The sequence below is a fragment of the Apteryx rowi genome, unplaced genomic scaffold (assembly GCF_003343035.1).
Source record: "Apteryx rowi isolate R43461 unplaced genomic scaffold, aptRow1 scaffold_10, whole genome shotgun sequence".
Classification (NCBI taxonomy): Eukaryota; Metazoa; Chordata; class Aves; order Apterygiformes; family Apterygidae; genus Apteryx; species Apteryx rowi.
This window is the reverse complement of record NW_020447197.1, coordinates 3,591,177-3,605,075: the sequence shown is the minus strand read 5'-3', so window position 1 is coordinate 3,605,075 and position 13,899 is coordinate 3,591,177. Positions and strand designations below refer to the sequence as shown.

Here is a 13,899-nt window from a genome sequence, read left to right as displayed (position 1 = left end):
GGCGCTGGGCTGCGGGCGGCCTGGGGCGGGGCAGGCCGAGGTGGGCCGGGGGGGGGGAGTTGCGCCGAGGGCACCTGCGAGGCCTAGGCCTTCGTGGGGAGCTCCGCTGCGCTGCACCGCTCCGGGGTCTCCCCGGGCCTTCAGCGGGCTCTCCCCTGCACCTGCTAGCTTCATAACCTTAGAGTAGGTGGTGGTATCTAATCTGGCCTCTGGCCTCCTCCCAACACCACAGCAGCCTGGTCTCTCTACTGGGTGGCTCCTCTGGAGGGAAACAAACAGCGGGGCAAGACTAATATTATCTCCTTGCTTAAAAGCATATATATTTGGGGACGTGGGTGTTCTGTAACCTTCAGGCACTCCCCAGGTGACTGGGGTGTCGTTTGTAAGTGCACTGATGGACTACCTGAATTCTGTAGCGATGGTGCCTCTTGCTGCCTTTTATGTGAGGGGGGGATGTGTTGTTTGTGGCTTCTGTGTGCGCTGTTCATTCTCTTCCATTTCTTGGAACTGTCAATGTCCGAGTCCAGTGACTAGTAGTATTACGTCGTTATTTAATCTGTGACACCTATAATAGAGGGTAGTAAAAAAAGTTGGATATGATCACTGTAATAGAGGATTGTAAAAAAAAAACATTGGAAAAGCACATAAAAAATTCCATGTGCAGACCACAGTATGGGCTTCTTCCTGATATACTATGCGGCTCTTTGAAAGTGCATGCTCATGTACAAGTAGTTAGGTATAACAACAGCAGCATGATGGGAATCATATCAGTGCTCCTTTGTGACAGACTTTTTTTTTTTTGGTTAAGAGCTTATAGGGTTTTAATTTAGTTGCACCCTTAACTGGAGCTTTTTTTGTTTGTTTGTTTAATTTTACATAAAATTGCCTGTCCTGTAATAATGACTAACAATGCGGAATCTTCCAAGATTATCCCCTGTCCACATTGCTAAATTAAAAGGTAAATGTATAACTGTTCCTGATGGTATTTTCATAACCTTCTGGACAGGTGATGCCCTAAAGACCTTTTCTGGATGAGGTTACTTTTTCCTCATGCTAGGTCTTTCTTCTACAAAAGATAAAATCTAGCTGTGTGGCCAGGACCCACTGCTAGGAAACTTGGTTCCATGGAGCCTGCAAGACAAGGCAGCAGTGGAGCAACTAGGGCTTCCTCCTCCTTTAAGGGCTTGGGTTCCTGGCCACAGTGCAACTTCTTTGTCATATGTTTCTCAGGGATCCACTGCTTCAGTGCCTGAACACTGCTCTGTTTTGCTTCAGCTCTTCCCAACCTGTTCTTAGTTATCCTTCTATTGTAGTGCTTGTGGTATCCTTGCAGATAAGGAGAGAAGATAGGCAGAAGAGAGGACCATACTATGCAGAGCTGTGTGTGGCATTATAATTGCAACAAAGTTGGCAGTTTTGATAGTTGAATATACCTAGGCTTATGATAGGTTTGTGGTATTTGCATATTGCTCAATGCAGTGTCAGGAGCTTATCTGATGTGGTATGAAGACATTATGTATCCTATCCAAAGTCTCAGACGTGATCTCCTGAACTCTAGAAGACAAACTCCCCCCCTCCCCCCCATATTGCTGTCATGGCAAAACTCCCAGTTTTTAGTCTTCTGATTTTACTTTTCTGCCTAATTGGACAGTCATTACAACACTTGAAAAATGGTGGATACTGCTATCCTGGGTTTTACTACCTCAGCAGTCCTCTTTCAGGCAATGCTTTAATGTATTATTTTGGGGTTGAGTTTTTAAAAGGGCATTTACAATCATAAGGAGAGCTACTTTCATCAAAGAAATACAGGAGTTATGTCACTACAGCAGTTCAGATACAGAGGGTATTCCAGGTATTGCTATCACTGCACAAATATTTAAATTTGCATGAGTGAGTCACGGGAAATGCGTACTTTTGGATGCACAGAAGAAAAAGTGCTACATTTTGGGCAGGTGTCTTGGAACGAATCTTCTGGTACAAGATTCAGGTAGCTACCTGTACAAAATATGAAAGGATTAAGATTTTTCCAGTGTGCAGCAAATTTGTTTGATGGGCAGGAAGGGCACAGCTATATTCTGTTTGTGAGAAGGTAGAATCTCTTTATCTGAGGATGAATGGGCACTTTTCCTGTGTTATAGTTAATGTAGGACCGTACAATAGATCGTACATCTAGACCTATATATATGCTTATTAACTGCATAGGGACTTTCATTACTTTTGAGGAACCTAGTATTTCTGTGTTTAAGGTCTGCTGCTTATACTCCCTGGGTGGTCACTTTCACTGACTCTAATATTAAACCAAAGTAATGCTGCCCAGTTCACCTAAAAAGGGAAATTTTAGCAAGATGCTTTATGTACCCTAATTCTTCTACTAATGTTCTAGATCAACAATGCTAATCTTTGTCTCATATCACGCTCATAATTAATAGTTTATCAGTGAAGCAAACAAGTGATTTCACCTTGTCAGTGTTTTATGATGAAATGTTTTTTTGGTGAACACTAGACTCCTTGTTTCCCTGCTGCTCGGTTCAAGTCCCCCCTCTGTGCAGCTTTCTGTACAAATGAATGATTTCTGTGGCGAGCAACCTGCCTAAAACCATTTCTGTAATAGGTTTGTTTTCAGTCCTTTCTGTGAGGTTTTGACTCCTGGTATTCTTTCAGAATTACTCTAGCAGTGTGAGTGGGATTTTAGTAAGAGTCTAAATGTTTTTTCAGAAGTCTAAAGTTGCTTGATTGCCTTATTCATAGGACTCTTCTTATTAATGAGCTTTTTTTGCAGTTGAAACTTAAATTATTGCATCTGTCTTCTAGGTGCTGAAGAGAGAAACTTAAGACTTAATCATGGCTGACAACAGTACACTGATGTCTGAAACCGGGAGGAGTCTCTTGGCTGATTCTTCTGTTCTAGATTCAAAAATTATAGAAAACTCAAAAGAGAACATATTTCCTGGATCTGTTTTGGATGTTGAAGGTAATGGGAGAAGTCAGTTTTAATACTATCATATTTTTACAGCGACTTTTTAGATATTTGGTAGTTTTGGAAAACTGAAAGTGTTTTGCTTAACGACAAAATTGTATGTAGTGTAATTATAGTATTTCTATTTGCCTGTAATGCAGTAGCCAAAATCCAGTGGCCCTTTTCTGGATTAAAGACCATGGAGGCAACACTTGTCCCTTCCTCCTCAGGTTTTTGAAAGCTGTATCAGTAAAGGGAGAAAAAGCACAAGATGATTAACTTCACTTCTAAAAGTTGGGATGTATGATCAGTTAGGTATGCCTAAATAAAAGGACAGGCTTCTTAAGGCAACATTTATTTTTAAGATCTAGCTTGTTCCTGATTTAAAAAAAAAAAAGAAGGTATTTTGACAGGATACAGTCAACCTTTTCTTTACATTATTGCTTGATTTAGGACCAAGATGGATTTTTCTATTGAAATATGAATATTATCTTTGTTTTTTCTAAACAGAAGAAATGCCTCAAATAGAAACAAGAGTGGTTCTGGTTCAGGAGGCAGGGAAACGTGAAGAGCTTCTGAAAGCCTTGGAGGTATGTGGGTCTGACATAAAACAGTCACCATAATGAGATGGTGCAGTTTTAGACTCCCCTAGTAACTTGCTGATTTTGTACTAAAGTTCTCCTCTTCCACAGACCATTAAGATAATGGAAGTACCAGTTATAAAGATAAAGGAAACTAGTCCTGGTAAATCAGAAGAAAAACTAATAAAAAGTATTATTCATATGGTATGTCATGCAATTAAGCACGTGTGATTGCATGCAGCATGTTGCACTTCACTGGGACTGAAATGTGCAAATATGTTTATTTTCTATTAACTGGGCATAGTGGTCACAAAATAAGCTAATGTTTCTGATAGTGTCATTTGAAGCTCACGTCAAAATTGGCACTTTTTTTTTTTAAACACTTTCTCAACTATGGAAGTAATATCTGCAGATCTTACTTAGCTGTGTTTTCTAACAAGGGGATAGAAAGATCAAAGGAGGCATTCAAATGCATGCTTATATTCAATCAACACTTTCATAAGTTTTTGCTATGAACTGGCTTCGTAATTGGTTAATTGACCTCTCTATTTCAGTTGAGAGCCGCACTTAAAATTAAGTGTGAAAAGTGGTTCTCTGTTTCTTGATGWGAAAAACCTAGAAAAGAAAATTTGGAAGTAATGATTGAAATTGGAACAGACCAAATTTTTTTTTTTTTTAACCCTTTAGAAATATCAAGAAATGAACTAAATTGATTTCTGTACTTTAGATCTTATGCCACATGAGGCTTGCTTCTGCAAGCTCTCCTTGTTAAACTGTAGCTGATGGTAGTATCCAGAAGTACCTTAGGCTGTTCTGACAATCTAGAAGGAGAAATTTCATTAAGCATGCGTGCTTGATTAGGGTTCTCCCCCACCCTCCATGTATAGATTTTTGCCAATACTATGTTGTGTGTGTGAACTGATACTTAAACTACTAAAATAACTACAATTCTTGTTCTTCAAAAGAAAGAATTGTTTTAAGAATTTTTTAGGTGCAGTTCGTAGCTATTCTTATGCTAAGGAATGATGCAACTCGTCTAGCTTTGACAAATACATCTTAAGAGGCTGTCAGTGAAATCTGAACGGTCTTTGCATTTACCTTTTTTTCTTTGCTTTTTTCCCCTCTACTGGTCCAAAATAAAAATGAGTTGAATTATGATGCTACTTTAAATATGTTGCTTGAATGATGCTTCCCTTCCTCCCCCAACCTCTATAAATCAAGGAAATTAAAGTGCCCTACATAAAGATGGACACAATAGAAGAGCTTGGAGATTCTGACTCCCCAGAGTTTGAGACGGTGTTYGTTGTAACAGACTTCCAAGATTCTATCTTTAACAACCTCTACAAAGCAGACTGCCGTGTTGTTGGACCTCCAGTAGTACTGCACTGTGCACGGAAAGGAGAGGTACGTGCTTTTTATGAAATCAGCCGAGTAGTTCTCTCATACAGCAAGTTCTAAATATTAAGTGTTCAAAACAAAATCCTTGTATGTTTTGCTTTGCCAGTCACAAGTATTCTCACTAAGAGAATTTTGAGGAAAGCAGATTTCTAATACCRTTTTAGAGTATTGTGTTAGAGTATTGAGTGAGAAGGACAGGTAGACAGTCGTAAGACTACAACTACTGCAGTAGTTGTGGAAGTTATTGACCCAACAGCTGGGATTATGCCATTATGAAAGGCAGCGTGCAAATGATGGTCTAGCAGACCCTTTATATTTCCAAAGGCTTTTACATAGAAGGAGGTGGGTTGGGGAAGAAAAAAAGGGTGGAGCACTGCCATCAGGACTTGAGGATGCTCTAGTTGCTTTATCAGAACGCTGGCAAGTCTGAAGCTGAAGCATAACTGAGTGCACAGACTTGAATTAGTGTATAATGCATTTTCATACTAGGAACAGTAGAACTGTGTTAAAGACGATGTTAAATTTTTATTAGAAACTGCATGCATTTTACTAATAAACCAACTACTTCTGTTTCAGCCTTTACCTTTCTCATGTCGTCCACTGTACTGTGCAAGTATGTTGAACTTGGTACTGTGCTTTACAGGATTCAGAAAGAAAGATGAATTAGTAAGATTTTTTTTTTCACCTCTTTGTTTTGGATTGGTAAAACTATGTTTAACTTAATTTCAAAATACTCTTCAGTTCTATCACCTAGGGTTGGTTTAACCATGACTAGAGGTCCTATGGAGGAATGAGTTGCATTTGGGTTTTTGTTTTTCTCCCCAAAGAAGTGATATTTGAGGGTGGGAACAAAACTGTTTCCTTGTCCAGGTCCTGTGATATGGCTTTTGAATGCCATTAAACAATTGAAATTCGACAGGTCTTAAAGATTTGTCAGTGTAAACTTCAGATAAGATACCCTTTACCCAATAACATCCTCTTACTTGTACAGGCAACGGTGTGGTTGAATAAAACTTTGGAGCTCTATTCAGAGCACCTAATGGCCATGCTGTCTTGTATTTTAGTCTTGGCATATCTGAGTACTAAGTGGTTAGTTACTCTAGCACTTTGCTTTTCTGTTTTAGTGATGCAGTTGGCACTTAATTTCCATATTAGACACCTGGGAATTGGTAATATGGCTCTATATCTTCATCTGGACAAGAAGATGTATGAAAATTATACCTAGTGTTAGGGCTAGTAGTTAGGTTTGATCAGCTGGATTCAAACTGGACAGATTGCACTTTTTTTTATGTAAACTTTTGGCAATTGTTTCAGGTAGAATTGGCCATATCAGTGATGGATAACATGACTCTCTTTTCTAGCATGTGAAAAGGCAAAGGCATTATGTATGATGATCACGAGAATAGTGGTGGCTTGGATGGTCTTCCTCAAGCTGCACAGCAAGGCCGTATAAAACCTTAAGAAAGGGGTTACCAGTTCTTCCAGTGTACCAGCTATATCTTCTTAACAGTTTGTTTTAACTCCAGAACAAAATGGAGCATTTCATTCCTAATCGTTTGGTGTACCTCCTGCAAGTGACATTGTAAACCATGTTTGTACCTCTTTCACTCTGCACCACATACTTCAAAAGGTGTACTGAAAATTTTTCACCTTTAATTTTCAGGTTAAGCTGGTGACCTTGGTTCATCATATGGGTGGAATTATTCGAAGAGACTTTAGCTCAAAAGTTACACATCTGGTGGCTAACTCAACACAAGGAGACAAATTCAGAGTATGTAAGCTTGAGTTGATGCTCCAAGGAAACTTTCAGAATTCAGCTCTTGTAGACTGAGTCTGTAATTTATACTTCAGTTTGTAAGTTACTGCTTTTTCTGTACTAACAACAATGAATTGTTAACTGCAAGCTTATCTCCATCTGGTGTTGAGCTTTGACACCTTTTTGTCTCTAATATTGTTCCAAATAATAGAAATTGCTTGAATGCAGGAAAGTTTATAATAGACCGGTATAGTAAATAACAAGAACCAAAATGCTTAAGTACTAACATTATCTTCRCATCAACCAAAAAATGTTTATATTACAATATGCCTACTTTGTTTGCCTATCCAAATGATAAGCTTCAAAGTAACTTGCGAAATACTGAACCCAATTTTTGTGCATCTTCTCTTAAAAATTATTTTTGTTATATTAAGAAAGACTTGAAAGCTTAAATACTGCTTTTTTTCTAACTGCTAATAACATCAGAATGGCATCCTTCAGGACATCTTCAGTTAAGTAGTGAATACAATTTAATTTGCAGCTTGCACCATAGATGAGTGGGCATAGCAATGCCAACGTAACCTCTCTTGACTCTCCCTTGTTTGAATTGTTAGTCAGCTGTTGCTTTTTTTTTTCCTAGTTTGTCTTTCTAATCTTCCAGTTGAAGGAGTTTCTAATTCAGTTCAAACATTCCKTTCTGCCAACTCAAAACAAAAAAAGTAGGAGAACCTAACAATCTTTCTCAAGTAGTCATGGAAGTCACCTTTGGAATAGTTGTCTTCTCTTTAGTGAAAGCAGGCTGGGCTGCTTGTCTTTATACAAAGTATAGAAAGAAGAAGAATGGTCCTGCGCTCAACTGGAACTGGGATTTGGTTTTGCATTTTTGTGAGTGGTGAAGGATATCAGGCTAACAGTGCACTTCTGAGTAAATGTTGAAATAGCTATTGATAATATCTGTTAGTCACTGCAGAGTTAATATATTGTAACTTTTAACTGTAAAAGCACTGTCAAACATTATTCTTGAAAGAATATGTTCATCTTTTGCAGTATTTGCCTTAAAGTAAAGGTAATGTTATGAATTTTTCTTGATATGGAAAGGACTTAAATGGACAATTCACTTGTTATAGCTTGTATCTTCCTGTTTTGTAGATTGCTGTGAGTCTAGGTACTCCTATCATGAAAGCTGAGTGGATTTATAAGGCTTGGGAGAAAAGGAATGAAATGTAGGTGTTTGCTTTCCCTCCCCCAAACTTACCCCTGATTTGTTAGCAGTGTTGTAAACTTGTGTTTAAAGTGACATACCACTGATTTAGTGGCTCTTTCTGTGCATCTCTTTTCAGTGATTTCTGTGCAGCTGATGATGACTTTAGAAATCAGTTCAAGGTTCCTCCCTTCCAGGACTGCATGTTAAGTTTCCTTGGGTTCTCTGATGAAGAGAAAACTAACATGGAAGAAATGACAGAAATGCAAGGTTATTGTTTATGAAAGTTAACCTATGGGAAAAGAATGGGGATTATATCTGATAAATATTTCACTAGTACAAATATTTCACTGAAGCTAAAATGCTGGATCATGAATCCTAAAGTTTTAATGAAGAATCTTCAACTTTGAAAGCCAAATTGCTTTTTAGATGTCAGTGTGAGCATAAGTTTCTGTAAATACTAAAGACTTTAAACTTCCAAGTCTGAATGAAACTATACAATTTTAAAAAGAAATAATTACAGGATGCTTGAAGCTATCCTGGAAAATCTGCTACRTACCATGTATTTTCTGCTTAAGTTCTGATAAGTTTTGTGTCAAGTAACTTTGTACATGCTTTCTGTGAATTATATAATGTTTACAATTTTGATATGAAGCATCACTGGAAGATTTTCATATTTTGGTAGTGTAGTACAATGCAAAGAATCTTATTGACAGTAATGACCTAACAGATCACTGACAGTCTCCAGTCCTGTATTTCTAAAGTGTACAAACAGAACTACAGAAATGGAAATAGAGCAAGCTTGTAACAGCAAGGCTTCCTCAAAACAGATTAAAGTTGGGTAGTTTTGCTTTTCTTCCTGACCTCTTTTACCTAAAACTACTTGTAAAGTTGTGACATACATGGGTTGTGTATGTCTAGCTTGTGGATATAGTTAGAGTGACTATTCCTGGCTTGCTCTTCTAAGAAACAAGAAAAGCTTTTCAGACGAATGCTGCATTTACCACTAGAGAGGTTTTAAAGCCCTCTGAACTCCAGGTTCTCTTGGCTTTTCAATGCATACTTCACTATTTCATGCTACATCCTACTTACTGCCAGCAGTAGACAGCTTTTAGGATCGGGGTGTAACGTAAGCCCAGCAACTGACTGGCACACTAAAGAGTTCACCTCTCCTTGGTTCTTCTCCCACTAATATTAGGTGTCACAAAACTATTAAGTAAGCTACTAATTTCTAAATGTAATCTTCTGAAGTTCTGCTAGTTCATCTTATTTTCTTTATCTAGGAGGACATTATTTACCAGTTGGTGATGAAAGGTGCACACACTTAGTGGTTGAAGAAAATACAGTAAAAGATCTTCCATTTGAACCTTTAAAAAAGCTTTATATTGTAAAGCAAGAGGTAAGTATTGATAAATTCTTAAAAGAATATTACCGTATGCTACCCAGTATGTGAGACAAATTTACCTTTTCAGAATAAGCCACATGTTTGCATATGGGTATGCAAGCTATCTTAATTTAAATACATATTTTGAATGTTCTTAACTGCATGTGAAGCCCTATAATATGTTGGGTTTGTTTTCTTCCTTCTTCAGTGGTTCTGGGGAAGCATTCAAATGGATGCCAGAGCTGGGGAGTCCATGTATTTATTTGAAAAGGTATGTTGAACTCATGCAGTAAGGAGCTTGTAAAATTAGCATTTGCAGTAGGAGTCGGAGATTTAACTTCTTAAAGCAACATTTAAATTCCAGATAAGCCATTATAAATTTTACACCTAACATGCTAATTTGAAGAATGTAAGTGGCCTGCCTGTCTGCTCTTGACTTAGCAACTAATATATGGTTCTCTTATGCTTGCCATGTGGAATTTGCTAGCATTGGAAAACCTTTTTCCTGCTTCCAAAAGGTCAAACTTATTATTCAGACAAAATATTAGTGTAGCTTCCAATTAAAAGTAAGTGCTTTGTCTGGATTCCCTAAACTTTCCTAAGAAGAATTTCGTGAACTCATCTCTAAAACTAACCCATCATCTTTGCACTGAGTTGAGCTGGAAACAGCAAGTGAAAATATGAAGCTAAACTTTCTTCTTTTTCTACAGTCGGAGAGTCCAGGCCTCAAAAAGTCTGTGTCACTGCTTTCTCTGAATACACCAAACAGCAACCGTAAAAGAAGACGTTTGAAAGAGACTCTTGCCCAACTGACCAGAGAAACTGATATGTCTCCGTTCCCTCCTCGGAAACGCCCATCAGCTGAACACTCGCTTTCCATTGGGTCCTTGCTGGATATTTCTAACACTCCAGAGTCAAGTACTACCAATGGAGGTAGAGCTAAAACCTTCCTTCAGACACATTTGCAATGATTAGGAGCTCGCTGCAAGTTGTACAAGTCGTAATGGTAGTGGTGGGGGAAGTCTTACAGGTTCTGCTACAAGTTTCCTGAGTAATTCCAGGCTTTCTCCTTTTCAAAGTATGTAGAAAGCAGAATAAGAGTGAGTGAGGAATTCAGGTGCAGACAGAGGCCAGGCTGCCTCCTGTCATCATAATAAGCGTATTCAAATCTGAAGGAAAACAAGGAAAGATTTGCAGTTGATAAATAGAAAGCACAGGACAGCATTACTCAAAAATGCTTGGAATACTCTGCTGAAAATCTGCAGCAAATAAGCAATGTAGTTAACAGTAAACCATCTAAAAACCCCTGCAGTAGGATACTCAGAGATGAGGACAAAGGATCCTTTCCTAAAGGAACTAAAGGGAAAATTCCTGCAAAGCCCACTCCTCCTGGACCTTTGAAGTGTTCTGTTGAGGTAACCCTATTTATGCCAACAAACTGTGTTATACTCAAAACTTCACAAGAGTATAAATCGCCATCTTGTTTTGATCAGTTAATTGGCAAAGAGCTTTTAATGTTTTTGTGCATAGTTCTTGTGGAAGAGAGGAAACTGCAAAATCGTGGATTAGTCAAAAGCTGGTACCTGAATTTAAAAACAAGTCTCAGTTCCATCGTACAGAGGAGGTATCAGGAGTTACTACTGGTAGAAAACTGTATACAGCTCAAATAAGTAATTTCCATGAGGCACAGCCTGTAAGTGATAATTCAGAAGGAATGCAGTAAGGATCAGCCTACTCTCAAAGACCAGCTTTCTTAGATAATGCTAATGCTCTTGTATCCCCTGACATGGAAGTTTCTTCTAATACAACATCAGCAGGCAGTTTCAAAAAGATTGCTATTTTGAAAACTACAGGTAAGGTACTTATTTCAGACTGTGATAGTAATGAACTTTGACATCAGAATGATTGAGTAAGGTTCTCTGCTATCAAATACACATATAAGTATTAAAAACTAAGAGTGCCCCAGACTGCCATCAGGTTAAGCTTTAAGAGATAATGACTTGTGTCTCTAATTTTTTTTCTRATAGGATAAAACATTGTAAATTTGGAAGGGAATACTGATCGTAATAAATGGCTTTGAGCTACATACTTAATGCAAGGGTAGTTGGCAGCTGAAAGATAACTGCTTACATGGCAAATTAAAAATAGAAAAATACATATGTACATACCATATGTATAAATAATGTTCAGCATCTAACCYTCAGTTTCTATGTAACATAAGAAGGTTAAGTCATTGGACGACCAATAAATGGTCTACCAGTTTAAGATTAATTTTGAAGAATAATATATTATTGTTACTATTTTACAATAGGGCTGTAATAAAGTAATTCTCTAAAGACYTCTGTTACCTGCAGAATAACCTACAGAATAGCTTAATAAAGGCCCTGAGAATTTTGAAGGTTTCTGTCTTTAAGGGTGAGCTTTACAGGGACTGTGTTGTAATAGAGCTCTGTTCTCTTTTGCTAATATCTCCTCATCAGAAACACCAAAATCCTGTGCAAGGCCTTCTAAAAACTCAACTCCTCTGCCACTGAAGCAGTCTGCAAGATGGCAGGTTGCAAAGGAATTGTATCAGACAGAAAGTAACTACGTTGATATCCTCACAACAATCATTCAGGTAAGCTGGTTTTAAAGCAGGTGCTTTTCTTCAGCTATAATAAGACATCTAGCGTTTTAGATCAGTGGGTATTTTTCCCCTTCCCCTGCTTCCTCCCCCCAACCTGTGATCCTCAGCCTTTTGAGGGTTTGGGAGTTTTGGAGGTCCATAAAAGACAATAGTGGAAAGTAAGTCTTGTGTCAGTAAAATGATGTGTTAAAAACATTTATTATCTAAATCAAAAAGGCTGAACTTATAACCTTGGATCTGTAGTGGGGTTTGTAGTTGGTATGGAAATACCAAACTTCAAGAAAATAGTATCTTCATGACTCTAGTTTTTAAGGTATTAGTAAAGGGGTCTTTTTTAAGATACTCCAGGAAGATCAGAATAGCAAACAGCTTAGATGAAAAGCTTCAGCTCTAGGAAGTTCATTTCCACTGCAGCTGATCAAATACTTAAAAAATGAGTTAAAATGTGTCTGAGTAGAAAAAGAGATGAAAGGAGGTTAAGCTGTAGTGACGTGTAGAACAGTGCTTGTGTCTTAAAGCCCCTCCTCTATAACAGTTTGCTAAATGGATGCAGAATGCCTCAAGGTTGTGCAGAAAAGTGTGATCTGGAAGAAAAAGACTACTTTCACAACTACTTCTAACCCAGTGAGGGGAGGATGGGAGGGAGAAGAGAAATTAGTAAATGACTCTGTTGGTCTCTTTCTTTCTCTGTCTCTTCCCCCCTCCCTCTATCCTCTAATTCATCAGTTGTTTCAAGTACCGCTGGAAAAGGAAGGACAACTTGGAGGACCAATCCTTGCACAGGAAGAGATCAAGACCATATTTGGCAGTATTCCAGATATTCTTGATGTGCACACTAAAATCAAGGCAAGCTTTTTCTGTAACAACCCCTCTGTAGGGAAAGTTTTGACACTGACTCAGAATGTTATCTGCATGCTTTAAGTCATATCTGCTGGATGGATATAAATTCACCTAGTATGTTGTGTACTGTTCAACCTATGGAGTTATGCATGAATCCAAAATGCATTTTAGGATTTAACACTTATTTGTAAATGTGAGCTGGAATCTTGAGTATTTTGCATGTAATTAATATTGCCGTTCATGACCTGGCTTGTCCTGTTCCCATTTCATTACCTCTTCCAATAAGAGGTCTTCCATAACCTATGCAAAATTGGTCAAAAGGGCCAGTGGTCTTAAATGGGAAGCTAAATCTCACAGTGCTTTTAACATGTGTTTCTACTAAAGCAAAGAGCAAGGACTCTTGCAAGGATAGCTAAAGCTCTGGAACTAAAAAAGAAAATTCCTTATTTTTTTTTTTCTGGCCTCTAGACATATTCCTGTAAGGTATCTTCATGTTAAAGAAAATTGGCTTTTATCACCTAGTAGGAAAAACTTACCCTTCCTTAAAGGGTTTTGAGCCAGTTTTCAAAAATTACCATCTCCTTAAAACTGGCTTAGATTTCCACCTCTAAAGATGTTGACCTGATATCGAAGCCCATTAAGTGCTGACTAAAGTTCCCTATCAGATTGTATTCTTGAGTTCTCTTAATTTCTTTTAACATATGTTTTGATTTGGATTTTAAGCTCTCTGCTACAAGAAACCACCACTAGGTCTCACAGCAGATTGTTGCTGGTGTTCATCAAATATGAAGTCATAAAATCTCTGTTAAATAATGGCATATATCTGTTCCTGTCTGCATTTAACAATAGGCTCCTAAAAAAAAGGGCCTTGAGGACTGATGCTTGTAACTCAAAGTGGGTTTTTTGTTTTTTAATTCTTGGGATCATGTCTAGTTAATCACTGATAGCTATTGATATGTACCCACAGAGATAAGGAAAGCAGAGCATGTTTGCTCGCGTGACAACTAGGATTGTACAGCATGCGCTGTAGACAAAAGTTGCATGGATGTGGTCGTTGTCTGCTTTCCTTCCTCTTCAGTGTGATTAAGATAAGAGGATAGATGGCAGAAACAAACCCATGTTAATGATGGATCCCCTTCACTTGAGGTGAATCCTGA

The 13,899-nt window shown here is 38.0% G+C and overlaps 1 protein-coding gene across 7 annotated transcripts in view; it reads left to right on the top strand.

Moving 5' to 3' along the window:
- The first annotated feature begins 2,806 nt into the window (after positions 1 to 2,806).
- The window catches only part of ECT2 (epithelial cell transforming 2), a 28,902-nt gene continuing 17,809 nt past the window's right edge, over positions 2,807 to 13,899 (top strand). For 6 of the 7 annotated variants that reach the window (XR_003252888.1, XR_003252899.1, XM_026061952.1 and 3 more), the window contains exons 1-12: positions 2,807 to 2,971; positions 3,467 to 3,546; positions 4,759 to 4,941; positions 5,512 to 5,601; positions 6,599 to 6,706; positions 7,841 to 7,914; positions 8,032 to 8,162; positions 9,176 to 9,291; positions 9,485 to 9,547; positions 9,987 to 10,209; positions 11,757 to 11,893; positions 12,629 to 12,748. Coding sequence is in view for 5 of the 7 variants with exons in the window: in XM_026061952.1 (XP_025917737.1) it covers positions 2,842 to 2,971; positions 3,467 to 3,546; positions 4,759 to 4,941; positions 5,512 to 5,601; positions 6,599 to 6,706; positions 7,841 to 7,914; positions 8,032 to 8,162; positions 9,176 to 9,291; positions 9,485 to 9,547; positions 9,987 to 10,209; positions 11,757 to 11,893; positions 12,629 to 12,748 (1,455 nt within the window). In the remaining 2 variants the exon portion in view is untranslated. Of the gene's footprint in view, positions 2,972 to 3,465; positions 3,547 to 4,758; positions 4,942 to 5,511; positions 5,602 to 6,598; positions 6,707 to 7,840; positions 7,915 to 8,031; positions 8,163 to 9,175; positions 9,292 to 9,484; positions 9,548 to 9,986; positions 10,210 to 11,756; positions 11,894 to 12,628; positions 12,749 to 13,899 lie in introns of those variants that run through there. The other variant, XM_026061968.1, reaches the window with a different exon arrangement.